Consider the following 15,346-nt stretch of genomic DNA (forward strand, 5'->3'; position numbering starts at 1 on the left):
TTTAAAAAAAAAATGCAATCAACAATGTAAAGATTTTTAACAAAAAATTTTAAAAATGTGAGTTAATTTCACAACATATCATTTCACAACCTCAGAGTGGCAAAATTTAAACCCAAGCACGAGAATTCTAGCAATATAGGCAATATAGGTAACTGTAACCTTTGGGGGTAAAAAATGGCAAGTAATATGTATCCTTTGACCCAGACATCCCCTAGTGAAAAAATGACATTAATAGGTAAAGAGAGGCACATAAAGATGCTTTCAACGTTGTTTATAATAACAAGAAAAAAAGCCTTAGAAGTGGGGGAGGTTGCAGAGACACAATGACTACTTAATACTGATATAATAATTTAGGATACATTCATAATTTGGAATATTATACAGCCATTAGAATGTGTGAGATTTAGATGTACTGACATAGAAAGAGATCTATAATATTAAATAAAAAACAAGCTATAGGGTAATATATAACAATAAACTGTAGGAATATTTGCTTTAAAGAAAAAAAACCTATAAAGTAGAAAACTATAATACTGGGAGCTTTAGGAGTTTCTATTTAGGTAATTTCCCAAGAGGCCAATGAATACACTGTATTTTTGAATACACCTATTGCTTTACTGGAGCCCTCACCATCAGGATATTGTTGACTTTAACCAAGTCACATTACAGTCATTAACAGACATTACAATCCTTTGAAATCTTCTACAACAACAAAAATAAACAACAAAAACTACTTTTAAGGGCAAAATGTTCATTAGCTTTCCTGTGCCAAACTAAAAATGCTTTTTAATGTTGCAGTTTTACAATTACAGCAAACAACCAAAGATTTTCTTTTTCAATAGCAGAAACAAGCTATTTCAGTCCATTTCATTGAGTAATATAATTATGCTCATTACATGGATATAAACAAGGGGCAAGACATTAAACCAATTCCTTTGTGTCAGAAATTGAGTTTTCTCAGAATGATATTCATTCTCAGCAATACATGCATTGATAATACAATTTATAAATGCTATTCAAACAGCTCAATTGTAGTATAATGTCAGTAGAAAGTCTGAAATTGCCTGGTGTAATTACAGGAGTCCTCAATTAGGAATCAAACATACCTGAGTTCCAATTCTGATTCTGCCACTAGCGATACAGTCTTGGGCAAATTATATACTTTAAGGATTATTCTGTATCTGAAAAATGGGTATCTCTAGGGTTCTTGGAAGACTAAATAAGAATATCACAGACGGAAGTTACCTAGTGACTGCCTGACCCTTTTTCTTTCCTGAGGAGTCAGAATATGGACACTGGCTCTTTCAGTACTGCCTCTTAAACAAGACTTATTTTTGAAAGGGTGGGAGTGGGAAGGAGGCCGGGTGAAGGGCATCTACAGTTACTCAAGGCTTTGGAAGGAAAAACAACGGAGGCCTGGACCCTGGACAACTCACAGAACCTGTGTCTTTTAGAAATAAAAATATTTAGAAAAAAAATCTAATCAGAAGATTAATGAACTGACATAAAGGTATATACATCTTCTCTGTCCTGCCTGTATCTCCAGATACTTTGGTGTTTTTACATTTGAGAGCTGTTTTTTTTTTTTTTTTTTTTTTTTAAAGACAGGTTAGGGCTATGTAGCAGCACATCCTGGTCTTGAACCTACCATCCTCTGGCATCAGCTTTTAGAGTGCTGGAATTACAGGCCTGACCCCCATGGTCAGCCCTGGATTATTCTGGTAGATATTTGCTGTTTCCCGTATAGCTATTTATTTTGACGCACGCTTATTATTCCTGGCAAAGGATTTTTTTTGTCTTAAATGAAAATCACAAGGAAGCACATTATTCTACCTGTGGCATTCTACATCATTCCGTTGGCGTATAGAAGTTTGCTTTTAAAATCATTCAGGTGGCGTACAGAAACAACTTTCAAACACTGCAGGAAAAAAAAAAGGTAGGCAAGGAGGAAAATCTGCAGTGTTTCTAAGAAATTACATCTAGAGAATTCCAAATAACAACACAAAAAAGAATAAATACAAATCCTGGTTTTTAACTAACTTCTAAGATGAGTCACTCTCTTCCTGTAAAATCGGGTTATGAATGAAGCAGACTATGACTGTAAATGCTGTGGAGACGGAGCCGTATGAAAAGCAAAGGGATCAGATGGTTTAACCTTCAACATTTAAAGTGAGTAACTTTTAGCATACAAAATCTTTTTAAATTACAGTAAATAAATTCAATTGGTCTTCACATTTCACTCTAGCAGCTTTGGCTCCTCTTTAAACGTAGCTGTACATAAATCAAATGCATTTAACATTCTTTGATAACACTATTCTTTAAAATGTGTTCAAGGCTTTTGTAAGATCTACCAAAACTTGGAAATAGCGACTATATCTAAAATTTAATTATTTTCTGGTGCTTTTTAAAAAAATTAATGAGCACCCCCAGTTACATCTAGCTGTTCCTTGGAGTAACTTTAAATAGTATTTAAGAAGCTGGCTAGGTGAAAAGTGTATGTAAGAACCGTTTCCCATATTCAAATTACAACCCGAGCTGATTTTTAAGTGCCATGTACATTTTTAAATCAAAACGCGTCAGTCATTAAGTCTCCTTGTTTCCACAGCACTTCCAAATACCAAAGTTCTCCACTATCCGGAAGCACCGTCTATCCGCGCTTTCGTCTGCTGTTGCACAACTTCACACTCCAGTTTACTGTTTCAGGCGTCTTTACCCATTCCAGCACTGACAGAAACGCTTTAAGATACCCATATGGTTAGCTTTCCCCAGTCGATTCCTTTTCCCAGGTAAATACCGTAATTCCGAACCTTCAACGCTTGTACATGCAATCACCTACACTTACGACCTTACTCTGAAGCCCAAATCATCAGGCAGTTCAGCGTCACTCATCAAGAACTTCAGTCCCCCAGACTTCTCATAGCGGTACCGTCAGAGCTTTTCATCTGTTCCGCTGTCCCACATGGCCAGCCTACCCACAGTGTCAGTTCTAAGGTCCCTTGCTGCCCTCGGCTCAGGCATGCCACTCGCTACAGTGAGCTGCATTTACTCCCCATCATTCCCGGAGACTCCGTCCATTTCTGCCCATCTCCCTCGATGAACCTCCCCACGACCACCACCCCCAAACGACCCTGTGCCCAGGTGCCCCTAATTCAAATTCCAGTCCCCATCGCTGCATGTAGCTGGGGCTTTCCAGAACGACTGGAAGGGACCAGAGGATGAACGTTCGTGTCCTCCAAGCAGCAACCAGCTCCATGCAGACTTCGGTCCCCTCTCTCCGTGGAGGGCCGACGGGGCAGCCCTCCGGCCGGAGACCCCGCGGGTGCAGCTCGTCACTCCCTGGTGGCGGGAGCTCGACGTGCCTGGGTCCCAGCTCTCGGGACTCCCCGAGACCCCTGCGGACGCCCACTTGCTATAGCCGGCAATGCCCACCCGCCAGCCCGGGCCCGGAGCACCGCTCGGCTGCCTCACCTAGCTTCGCCCGGGACTCCTCCAGCTTCTGGATCTGGTTCTCCAAGAAGAGCATCGCCACCGCGAAGGCCACCACCGCCAGCAGCTGCAACTTGGGCGGCATCATAATCCTGAGGAGCCCCATGAAACCCGCTGCTCGAGATCAAGACATACCGCGGGGGGCGGGGAGCGGGGCCCCGCGGGCGACCGAGGCGCCGGGAGGAGACCCCGACCCGGGAGCTGCGCGGACTGCCGAGCCGCAGCGACCCCCTCCTCCGCTCCGGTCTCCCGCCCGCAGGAGCCAGCGCCGGCCGCCCGGTGCACGCTTCTCCTCAGCCCACCCGACGGCCCTGGCGCCCTCCTGCCGCTGCCGCCTGGCTTCGGGACCCCGCGGCCGCACGCCCTCTTCCCTCGCTTCCTCCCTTCCCTCCCTCGGTCGCTCGCGGCCGCGCGCTCCTCTTGCACCGCTGCGGCTGCGGCTGCGCCGCCCTCGGCCCGCCCCCTCCCCTCCCCCTCGGCCACCACGCGCACGCCTTGACGCACGCTGCCCGGCAACCAGAGGCTCCACCCCCATCCTCCCGTACGGTGGCGTTCATTGGTCCGAAGAGCGGCCGCTTAGCGCCCTTTTGATTCGATCTACGGTTGGGTTCCTTGACAGAGGACTCAAGCAAGGCGGTATTTGATTGGGTAAATTCAGAGAGGGAGGCGGGGCTAGTAATGGAGGCTCTGGGGCTTCGTAGAGATCCGACATACTGTCGTGAATGAGAAGTACCGGTGTGGGGAGTTTCAGAAAGTGCCTGATTTTAATCTCTGAAAGAACCTGACGACTTTCTAATAATCGATCACTTTTCTGTTCCTTTGGTCGCCTAACTAATATTCGCCTCTGTAGGATAACAGACTCGTGGCAGTGGCCTCTCGCGGCAGGCTTCGCATCAGGCATTGCAGTGGACGTCCCCGGTCCAGGGGTCCTCAAGCCCCTGAAGATTGACGGGGGACCGCAGGGATGGCGGCCCGGCAGGCTGGGTGGCTGCGGCCCGCTCTGGGGCTGCGCTTGCTGCTAGTGACTGCATTTCAAGCGGTGAGTGTGGGTCGCCTCTGTGGATGCCTCAGGGCCCGTCGGAGGGCTCGGATGAGAAAGGTCAAACCCGCGGCCACGCCGGGGACCGCCCTTGGAACGGACTTCCTTAGTGGCCGCTTCCATCCGGAATGAGACGTGGCAGATAGAATTCCGGCTGGAGCTCTAGAGGCGATGGTCTTCTCACTTCAGGCAGCTCAAATCGATTTTTTCAAGAACGCAGTGGGTACATAAAGTCAGTAATGCGTAGAAAGGAGGGAAGTTTCTTTTAATGGGACAGAAATGAATGAAACTCCCATTGCTTACGACAAGACTCCCAAACCTTAAAGGGACATCTTCGTGGTTTTGGTCCAGACAAGCCTTTTTCTTCATTAACAAAAATGCATGGATTCTGAATCTCTTAAAGGAGAAAACCTAATTTTGACTTACTTAGCTGCTTATGAAACAAGTATATATCGGTAAACTCCTTTATGGAAGTTTGCATCCTTGTTTACATGTCTTCTACTTAGGGTATTTAAGAGATTTGTCCAAGATTTAGAAAGTTAATATACCATAAGTCTATAAATACTTATACTTTTTCATACAAAGAAAGTAATTTGTAAACATTGTCTCTACTTTTGTTACTTTGTCCAACTGGTAGGTTCTTGACTTCTCACATTGCAATACAATGTTGTTATTCAGACACCTGGTACTTAAGAAATTACTTAGGCCCTAACTCGTAGGGAAACATCCGTCTAAACTTTGTAGACTTTAGAGATTAGTGGTTTCTTAGCACAACTACAAGTTCAAACTACTTTCTATACTACTTTCTAAATTTCAATAGACCATGGCTTTCTAAGTACGGACCGCCCCAAGAAAAACCCAAAATCAATGTCTTAAACATTTTAACCACCCTTTAGGTTGGTGAAGCAGCTCCCTCATGTGTGCACTGATTTGAGCTAGTCAGTTAACTAAAAATCTAAAGCTACCATAATTCATAATCGGTGCCGTTAGCTGCTTTTAACCTCTCATCCCCCACTAGAATGGACTAACTCACTTTTCACAGACAGCTCAGGACAACACTCCAAAAGAGCAAAAGCTTACAGTGCCTCTTAAGACCTTGCCATGGAAATCACATCTCCCTCCTGGGAGACAAAGGCTGAAAATAGAAAGCAAGATCCTCCCACTGTCTCAACATCCCAACTCCATCACATTAGACTTGTCAAAGAGAAGCTGAAGAGAAGGCCACAGGTAAATAGACTCCCGCCTATGAGAGAAGTGACAGAATTGCATCGCAAAGAAATGCTCATACCGAGACCAGAAGAGGAAGAGTTTATGCCTGATTGTGTGCCGCAGTGGTCACCCATCACATCTAACGCAAAATTCAAATGCCGTTCCTGACTCCTTCCAAACTTTATGCACTTCACATCTTGGCAATTGCCAAGCCTTACTAATTTTTACTTTCTAAATATTAACTGAAAACCAGTTAATACTTGTTAACCTTTCAGTCACCCCAAGACTTTTCTCCTAAGAAGTAATAGCCTCCTGGTTTTTCTTTAAACTGCCTCTTTTTGTATTGAGAATCTAAGTAAAAATTTGCCTTTACCAACTTCATAATTGCCCAAGCCAAAAATATGTTCCATTAAATTCTCTGTATTTTCACTCTTTGGATCAAATTAGTCATTAAGACCTTAAAAATTTCCAAGCCAATCACTTAATTTTGTTGCCACAGGTAATTCAGGTCAGTATATCCGCATACCTGGAATTACTGTAAGAGCTTCATTAACTGGTTTCCACATCTAATTTCTTTCTAATTGCACCCAGTACATCTAGAGCAGTGGTCCTTAACCTTCTTAATGCTGCAACCCTTTAATACAGTTCCTCGTGTTGTGGTGACCCCCAACCACAAAACCATTTCATTGCTACTTCTTAACTATAATTTTGCTACTGTTATGAACTGTAATGTAAATACCTTTCTCAGGGGTCATTCGACCCTCAAAGGGGTCATGATGACCCACAGGGTGAGAACCACTGATCTAGAGTAACATGTCTGAAATTTAAACCTGTTGTACTTAAAACTCCCACTTGCTTTTAAGATAGTTTGTCTTTAAGTGTTTCTTAGCAAGTTGGTCGGTTGTCTACAGGCTTATTTCCCAGTGTTTGCTTATTCTACTTGAAGAAGAAAAGGATGAGAAGAGCTGGGGATATTGCTCCAGCAAATTTATGTAGTTGGTTCTCCCTTAGAAGCGCTCTCCTATGCCCATAAAAACAGGATTGTCTTCTACTTACCATTTAACCCTCCTTCCTTCGTGTGAGTCAGAAGTTTGATTTAGGAATCGAACTCCAGTCCTTAGGCTTGGCAGCAAGCACCTTTACCCAGTGAGCCATCTTGCCACCCTTCAGTTTTCAACTAAGAAATTACTTCCTCCAGGAAATCAATCTCTCTGCCCCCAAACTAGGCCAAGAGCCATTCTTTGTGTCAGTGGCAATTACTACTTGACCTCTTAGGTACCTTTCAGACTTCTGTTTGTCTTCTGTCTGACAAACTTTGAAATATGGCATTTTCCCACTGAGATGACTGAATTTTGCCTTAAACAAGGGCCAGTTCCTGATTATCTTTTGTCTCTACTGACATACATAGAGAGGGATGCAATACCTTGAGGTCTAAGTGACATATTTCCTGAGTGAACTAGGGGATGTACAGGCTAAGGTCTGATAGCAAGGACAGATGACATCTACTTGTAAGTTATTATCAACCTCGTATTCCAGTTAGCTTCCTATAGCTCTTGTCACCGCAGTCTCAACTGGACTGATGTCCAGTTGACTCATTGACAACTGATGGTGCAGAGGCAAGTGTTAATTCAAGTCCAGATGTTAGATTCTAACTTAGTTCACATTCAACAACTTCCCTGGTAATTACATGACTTTTGATACTAAGTATATACTAGACTGAAACCTTTTAATGACAGGCGTCAGCTTCATTCTATTCTTTTGTTAATGAGAGCCACAAGTGCACACTATCTTAATATAATAATCTTTAAATAAAACCATAGATCATTAGTCACAACTATATCATTCCATTTAGGTGATTCCACAAGCCATCTTTTATAATCAAAATCAATCAATCTCAATCTCACTATCTCTCCCCCCCCATTATACTATGCTATTTAGCTTAAAAGGAAATTCAGAGAAATACGTTTTCAAATGTTAATTTTTAGTAATTATAATCTAAAGCAGATTAATTTAGTCTCATTCTTATTTTCTTCTGTCGTTCTCTGTGAAGTGATTAACTAGAATGCAGTGCTTAACTTCATCTCCTTTCCAGACTTAGAAAGTCAAAGCCAGGCATGCTGATGCCTCCTGTAGTCTGATCTCTTGCTTGTAATCACAGCATGCAGGAGGCTGAAATGAGAGGATCAGACATTTGAGACTAACCTGGGCTATATACAGCAAGTTCCAATCCAGCCTAGGCTACTAGCAAGACTGTCTCAGAAGAACCAAAAGGCAAAACTTAAAGAGTCATAAGTAATTTCTCCCTCTCATATTCTCTCATACTAGCTTATACCCCATGTTAATGCTTACCCTATGTTCTTAATAGATCATAGCCGTGCATGTGTGTCTCTCCCTCCATTTCTCCTCCCAGAATAATCGCCAGAAAGAATCCAGGGACCATTTTCCTCTAGTTTTCATTATCTCATGTTTGTTCACTTCCAGAAGTGCAGATGACCTCCCAGTTCTCACTGCCTCTTCCTATCAGTAGTAACATGGCTGCATCTTCTGCGGAGTGGTGATGAACCATAATCAATTCCCAAAGTAAAATGCCTGCCCAGAATCCTGATTAAGGCCAGACAGGTCACCTTTGCTAAACTCAAATGTCATGACTCTCTGTAGTGATGCTCACTAATGTTTATAAGAAACAAAAACCTTGACAATGAAAAAGGGTGTATTTATTGGAAATACAGAAAGAAGGATTTATCAAAAAGGGAAAAGTCCAAGCCAGGTGGGCACTTGTCACGGTGAGAATCAAAGCTTTGGAACCCCTTGAAGGAAGAAAACAGTAAACTTGAACTTCTTGTCACCTTGAAGTGGAGACTTCAACTTAGACCTGAGTCCTTACACTAGTCAAGGTTAAGAATTGTTTTAGTGTCTGCACCTCTAAGTAGCTGTAATCTTAGTGCTAGTTACAGTGCATACTTAACATAGCTGGGCTAACAGCAAACGACTTAACCTGGAAATACATTCTGAGTATGTTTAAAGATTAGAACAGGACATTTTAGTGGGGCCAAAAGGAGCTCCTTAATAAAGCTCCTCATAACTAGTGTGTGGTCCTTTGTTCAGATCATATACATCCTCAGTCTTCATTAGTGATAGAATAGAATGAGCTGTGCATCCTTGATTCCAAAACATTGTCATCACCCATCTGGACAGTGTAGTGTCTCTTCTTCATGTATCTTGTGAGCAATGGATGACACAATTACAGTTGTCATTATTTTTCTTGTTACTATCTGTCCAGCAATGATGCATCATGAATTCCACACAGTAAGCTAGGCCAGGAGTTGTCCTAGTCAGTTATCTGTTAGCAATGCCTGAGACCAACTAATTTATAAAGAGCCTTATTTTGGTGCACAATTCTGGAGGTTGCACAGAACAAAACCAGACAGCCACATTTGATGAGTGCCCCCAACTGTACTAGTGGAGAAAGAGAAAAAACTGCAGATAGCAGCCTCCCCACACAAGAACTGCATGAGTCAACTCATAAGAGCTCCCATACATTCAGACCATTACAGAAATTTTAAAGGCACGCTAGGATTAGACTGTGTGTGTGTGTGTGTGTGTGTGTGTGTGTGTGTGTGTGTGTGTGTGTGTGTGTGCTTGCATGTGCTTGCAGAAACCATTGTTGTCTAGTGCTCACCCTCTTTTTGAGACAGGGTCTTTTAATAAGCCAAGAGCTCAGTGTTTGGGCTAGATAACATCACCAGCAAGTTCCAACGATCCATCCTCGGTACCAAACTCATGTCCTCACATTTATGTGGCATGAACTTTACCAATCAAGCTGTCCCTCCTTTCCCAGGATTAAAATCTTTTTTCTTGTGTAGTCTTAGACAGACTTTCTTACTGTCCTATGTCTGTTTCCTTCCTAAGTGTAGTTAATATTAAATGGAATGATACTATAAAGTACTTAGCAAAATATTGGTGGTTTGTAAGAACTTCCAGTAATGGCAATGCTTCTGGCATTCATTACGTTAAAATTCATTCTCTCTAACCCCATCCATTTGTTTGTCGCCAAATTTGAAATCTGTTCAGAATTACATGAGAAACCCACGAGTTTCCTGAGAGTATAGATTGATGAAAGGGCTGTGTGTGTGTGTGTGTGTGTGTGTGTGTGTGTGTGTGTGTGTGTGTGTGTATGGTGGGAAGAGGATACCTCCTCCATGCACTTGTATACGTATGGAAGCCAAAGTTGATGTCTGTTGAGGGTCTTCTATCATTTCTTCACCACATGTTTGGAAAAAGGTTTTTCACTGAATCTAGAGCTCATCCTCATTTACCCTAGACCCCAGTGAGGTCCTGAGATCCAGCTGGTTTTGCACTCTCCATCCAGTGCTGTAGTTACACATGTCCTTGCAGCCCCTAGCTTTTTGGGTGGATGCTCGTGACCCAAACTCAGGTCTCATACTTGTTCAGCAAGCACTTTACTCACTAACCCATCTATCTCCCAGCCCCAGTTTCTGCAAGTTCTTAAGCAGTTTGCAGTTTTCAAAGTGAATTTGCTTTTATTACATTTCAATTACTGACTGCAAAACAAATTTGCGTAAATCCAGTGGTGCAAAACAGTTTATTTTGCTTTCAAATTCAGTGGGTTATCAGTTTTCAGACTGGCACAGCAGGAGCTCGTCTGCTCCATGGTCCCTCAGACCACAGTTGAAAGGCTGGAGTCTGAAATCTGAAGGCTCTTCACTTGAATGTTTAGTAGTTGATGATGTCAGCTGGGTGTCTTGGTTGATCTGTCCGTGCTGTGTCTCTAGTTTACACTTTTTTGCAGCATGGTGACTTAAGTTCCAAAGGTGATGCTTGGGGGTAGTCGGTGCAGGCAGACAGACACACACCTCTCTCTCTCTCTCTCTCTCTCTCTCTCTCTCTCTCTCTCTCTCTCTCTCTCTCACACACACACACACACACACACACACACACACACACACACACACACACACACACACGTTCTGTGTTGGAGGACTGCCAGTGAGGTTGTAAGAACATGTGGGATGATATGTACATATTGATGCAGCTCTTGCCAATCCGACATGTTGTTGTCCCTGATTTCAAGTTACCCTGTACAGAAGATTTTACAGATCACTTTACTGGTGGGAAGTTGTAAGTGTCTTGTATCTAAACTAGAAAATTGGCCACAGAAAGCTCACTAGTAAACTCATAGGTCCCTTCCACTTAGTTGGGATAGTTGATTAGTTTTGAATATTACGGACATTCTCTGTTTATAGAGGTAAAATACTTATGTCTGGTTAGAATATTGACTGATGAAGACCAATGCGATGGTCAGCATTTTGTGGGAATGTACTAGCAGTGTTTTCACTGAGCAATGTCAATGGGTTTTAATCTTGCCGATTAGTTTAAAAGAAGGCTGACAGACTACAGCTGGTGTGCCGATTTCAGCCAGCCCTGTCATTTATTGGAACACTCGTGTCTGTATTGTCTGTGATTGCTTTTGTGTAGCTGGCTGACTTGAGTATTTATAAGAGAAACTATTTTGCTACCAAAGCAAAATTGCTCTCTAGCCCTTGGAAGCTTTCAGATCCTTCCTTGTTGTAGAAAATCAACCAGATACAGTCAGTCTGACATTGCTCCTGTTTGAAACTGTGGTCTTTCCCGGAGTATGTGTTTAACAAACAAGAGCTAGCATAGGTGCTAGAAATAGAAACAACTTAATGCCTGTCATCAGAACCACTCACATGTTGATAGCAAGTCAGAAAACCCCAGGTCTACATAACACAGTGTCTTGACTAGATCTGTTTTACAGCTGAGCATATATTTCTCATGGATTTTACAGAGAGGGCACCTAGAAGGCTGGCACTGATAAGGTTCTTGGAAACAGGCAAAATTAGCAAGGTGAAAAATGGTAAAAATCATTTAGACATAGGGAAAAGTATGAACAGAGGTGTGAGGACCAGTTTTCCACTTCAGGACCACAGGGATTCATAGCTGGAAAGTGGGAAAGAACCAGAGTAAGGAGAGGTGGAACTGACTAATAATGTAAGCTACAGAGGCAGGAAAAACCTTAAAAGCCAGGGGACTAGCAGAATGGCTCAGCAGTTAGAGCAGGTGCTGCTCTCACTGAGGACTCTAGTTCAGTTTCTAGCACCGGTGTCTGACTGGGAGCAACCACCAGGAACTCCAGCTCTGGGGGAATAATTTAAATGTTCTTAAAATTGTCAAATCAAAGTCTCTTAAAAATTGTAAAAGATTTGAGAGCTCCTTAGGGAATGGAACTGTGAAACTGTTAGCTGTGAAATGGTTCAAGAACCCAAAGGGCTTTGGCCCGGCAAACCAGTTGACTGGGGAAGCAGTGCCATTTTCCTAAGATGCCAAGTGCATTTGGAGGGCTGGACTTACAGAAACATGTGGAGGCCCACATAGTGCCATTTTCCTAAGATGCCAAGTGCATTTGGAGGGCTGGACTTACAGAAACATGTGGAGGCCCACGGAGGTTTCCTAGTGAGATCTGAGCTTGCTTTACCCAGCAGGGCTGCATTAGAGGATTTCTTGACCATGCGCATGGTTACCAGGTGTTTGGAAGGGTCTGCACTTGGTTGTGCAGTATCCTTTGATCTAGCAAGGGGAGGTCTTTTGCCTTGTCCCTTGGCATTCCTTTAAAAAGCCCTTTAGAAGAGACAGAAGAGTTCAGTGGATAAGGATCCAGGCCCTCCTGAGCTATTCTGTGTTTCTATCTGTTTCTCTCCTCTCTATCTTTCTATCTAAATATTTCTCACTTCTCCCTCAAGAGTACCTTGGTGGTAAAAGTGAGAGTGGGTCCCCGCAGAAACAAAAATAGATTCCATCATAGGAAATTTTGAATTTGCAGCATCTAATGAAAATCAAGTGAGCCATTGGCTTTGGAAGTCTGAACTCAGGAAAAGGGGGCATTCAGTAAAATGGTATTTGAAGCCCTGGGTAAAACTGCAGGCTCCCAAAAAGCAGGGAACAACACCTAAGAGCATAGGCCAGACTGTAAACCCAGCCACTCAGTAGGATGCCAAGTTTAAAGCCTGTCTGGGCTACAGACTGAGTTCAAGACCAGCCTGTACAACTTAATGAGGACCTGTCTCAAAAAGTAAAGGGGACTGGAAAGATGGCTCAGCAGTTGGCTTAGTTACTTTTTGTCACTGTGATAAAATACTATAACAAAGGCAACTTACAGAAGAAAGGTATTTTGAATTATGGTTTTGGGGTCTGTAATGACAGGGACAGCATGGTAGTGGACAGACAGAGCAAGAAGCTGAGAGATCAAACTTGGAAGTAGGGCTAGGCTGTGATCTTGGAGCCTGCCCTGAGTGACATACTTCCTCCAGCAAGGCTATACGACCTCACCCCGAAATTGCCACCAACTAGGCAAATTTCAAATACCCAAGTTTATAGCGGACATTTCTCATTCAAACCACACCAGTGGCCAAGACACACGCTACTCTGCCAGAGAACCCAAGTGACCCAAGTGTGGTTCTCAGCACCCACATCTGGCAGCTCACAACATCTGTAACTCTAGCCCCAGGAAATTACCTTCTAGCCACAATAGGCATCCACACAGAAACACAAATGCATGCATATAAAAATAAATTTTAAAACAATTCAGTGAATATAGTATTTTCATGGTACTCAGGATAGAACTCAGACCTTGAATTCCTAACACAATCTGTTTAGAGTATTGTTTGCTTGCTTTACCAGTGCAGAAATTGAAGTTTAAGCTAGCTTCCTCGGGATCGCACATCTGGTAAATGGTGGAGCTGATTCCTCAAACCAAAAGTTTGGTTTGTGGGGGTCTCCTTTCTCTGCTTCACTGGTCCCATTCCTGTCACCCACCCCACCGTAGGGATGTGTTTGCAGATAAGTTAATGCTTTTTCCATCAATCCATATAAATAGGTACTAAATCCTTAAAATGAAATAAGAATTTTTCCCTTCTAAGAAAATTCCTTTTTAATAAGCTACTGGATATTAATAAGAGATGTGTAACATGCATATCATTCAAGTTATATTTTGTATTTTTTGTTAATCCACATTTTCACTGAAGTAGAAGATGTCAGATCCAGTGGTATGGTGCATGCCTGTAAACTTAGCAAAGTAACAGCAATACACCAAATATATAAAGCTGTAGAGTTCAAAAGTACTTAAGAATTTGTCTCCAGATGAAACATAACAGCAGCTTGTCTCCCTTGTGTTCAATGTTGACAACCCTGTGTTCTCCTTTTAGGAAGTTTCATGTAAACCTGGAACTGTGTTTTATTCCTTGTTCTCATTTTCAGGTGTCTGCTCTTGGGGCTGAGTTTTCGTCAGAGGCATGCAGAGAGTTGGGTTTCTCCAGCAACTTACTCTGCAGCTCTTGTGATCTTCTTGGACAGTTTAACCTGCTTCAGCTGGATCCTGCTTGCAGAGGGTGCTGCCAGGAAGAAGCTCAATTTGAAACCAAAAAGGTACCGTTTTCTGTTGTATCCCTTCCTTCCAATGCTCTAGTTGAGAGAGACAAAGTACAGATTACTTAATCAGTTTAAGCAGGAGTTTCTGGCTTTACAAATTTTAGTAAAACTCAGTCAATTGCTTGCCTGGTCTACTAGATCAATCAAAGGAGAAGTGTGCTTCCATACCAGGATCCATTCCACTGTGGCTGTCCATCAAAGGCAGGGGAAGGCAGGACACACACCACAGCATCACCATAGCACGCCTGTGTCCCATCGTGAGCCAGTCTTTCTTATCTCTGACCAAATTAAAGCAAGGACCAATTAATTCCACTTTGGTTTCTATGTAATAATAAGCCAGTTGTACAAAGAAATCTGAGACGGTAGCATAGTGTATAATGTTGGGCACAAATGTGGTCAACTTACATACCATTACTGGAAATTCCAGAGACCCATAACCTTACGTTTCCTATCTGAGAAGTCAGTCAGGGTAAGTAGCTCTGCCCCACAGAATGTGTTGTTTGGAACCCACTGTTCAAGTAAGTGTCAGGGTGTTTTGTTTGGATGGGTGGATGGGTTGGCTGTTTGAAGACAGTCTCACTGTAGAACTTGCCATGGTGCCATGTAGCCCAAGACGGACTTAATTAAACTCATTACCCTCTTGCCTCAGCCCCCTTGCTGCTGAGATTACAGGTGTGCACCACTATGCCTAGCTTGAACTTGCTTGGTCTTTGTTTTTCAGTAACACCTTCAGATTTTTCTTCCGTGTTGTGAAGTGCCTTAGTGTTTGTATATCCAAATAAAAGTGACTGGGGGGCTGAGGTGTAGCTCAGTAACAGTGTTCACCTAGTATGTACAAGGCTGTCTTCAATCCTCCCACCAACACACGACAGGTTGTACTGAAGTGACTTAGTGGGATTTCAAAAAACAGTTTCCCGTTTCTTTGTTGAGTTCCCTTTTCTTACTCTTTCACTTGCCCCTGCTGAACTGCTGGAGGTGTTTCTATTTGTAAAACTTTCAAATAGTAATGCTTTCTTGCTGGGCGGTTGTGGCGCATGCCTTTAATCCCAGCATTCGGCAGGGAGAGGCAGGCAGATCTTTGTGAGTTCAAGGCCAGCCTGGTCTACAGAACGAGATCCAGGACAGGCGCAAAGCTACACAGAGAAA

The 15,346-nt window shown here is 43.0% G+C and overlaps 2 protein-coding genes across 4 annotated transcripts in view; one reads left to right on the forward strand and one right to left on the reverse strand.

Moving 5' to 3' along the window:
• The window catches only part of Hs2st1 (heparan sulfate 2-O-sulfotransferase 1), a 165,127-nt gene extending 161,394 nt beyond the window's left edge, over positions 1-3,733 (reverse strand). Inside the window, exon 1 of one of the 2 annotated variants that reach the window (XM_016004719.3) lies at positions 3,469-3,733. In XM_016004719.3, coding sequence (XP_015860205.1) covers positions 3,469-3,592 — 124 coding nt within the window. In that variant the 5' untranslated portion in view covers positions 3,593-3,733. The remainder of the gene's footprint in view (positions 1-3,468) is intronic. The other variant, XM_006986113.4, reaches the window with a different exon arrangement.
• Positions 3,734-4,154: 421 nt separating this feature from the next.
• The window catches only part of Selenof (selenoprotein F), a 29,784-nt gene continuing 18,592 nt past the window's right edge, over positions 4,155-15,346 (forward strand). The window contains exons 1-2 of one of the 2 annotated variants that reach the window (XM_006986112.4): positions 4,155-4,525; positions 14,030-14,197. In XM_006986112.4, coding sequence (XP_006986174.2) covers positions 4,451-4,525; positions 14,030-14,197 — 243 coding nt within the window. In that variant the 5' untranslated portion in view covers positions 4,155-4,450. The remainder of the gene's footprint in view (positions 4,526-14,029; positions 14,198-15,346) is intronic. The other variant, XM_016004718.3, reaches the window with a different exon arrangement.

This window comes from Peromyscus maniculatus, chromosome 6 (assembly GCF_049852395.1).
Source record: "Peromyscus maniculatus bairdii isolate BWxNUB_F1_BW_parent chromosome 6, HU_Pman_BW_mat_3.1, whole genome shotgun sequence".
NCBI classification, from domain to species: Eukaryota; Metazoa; Chordata; class Mammalia; order Rodentia; family Cricetidae; genus Peromyscus; species Peromyscus maniculatus.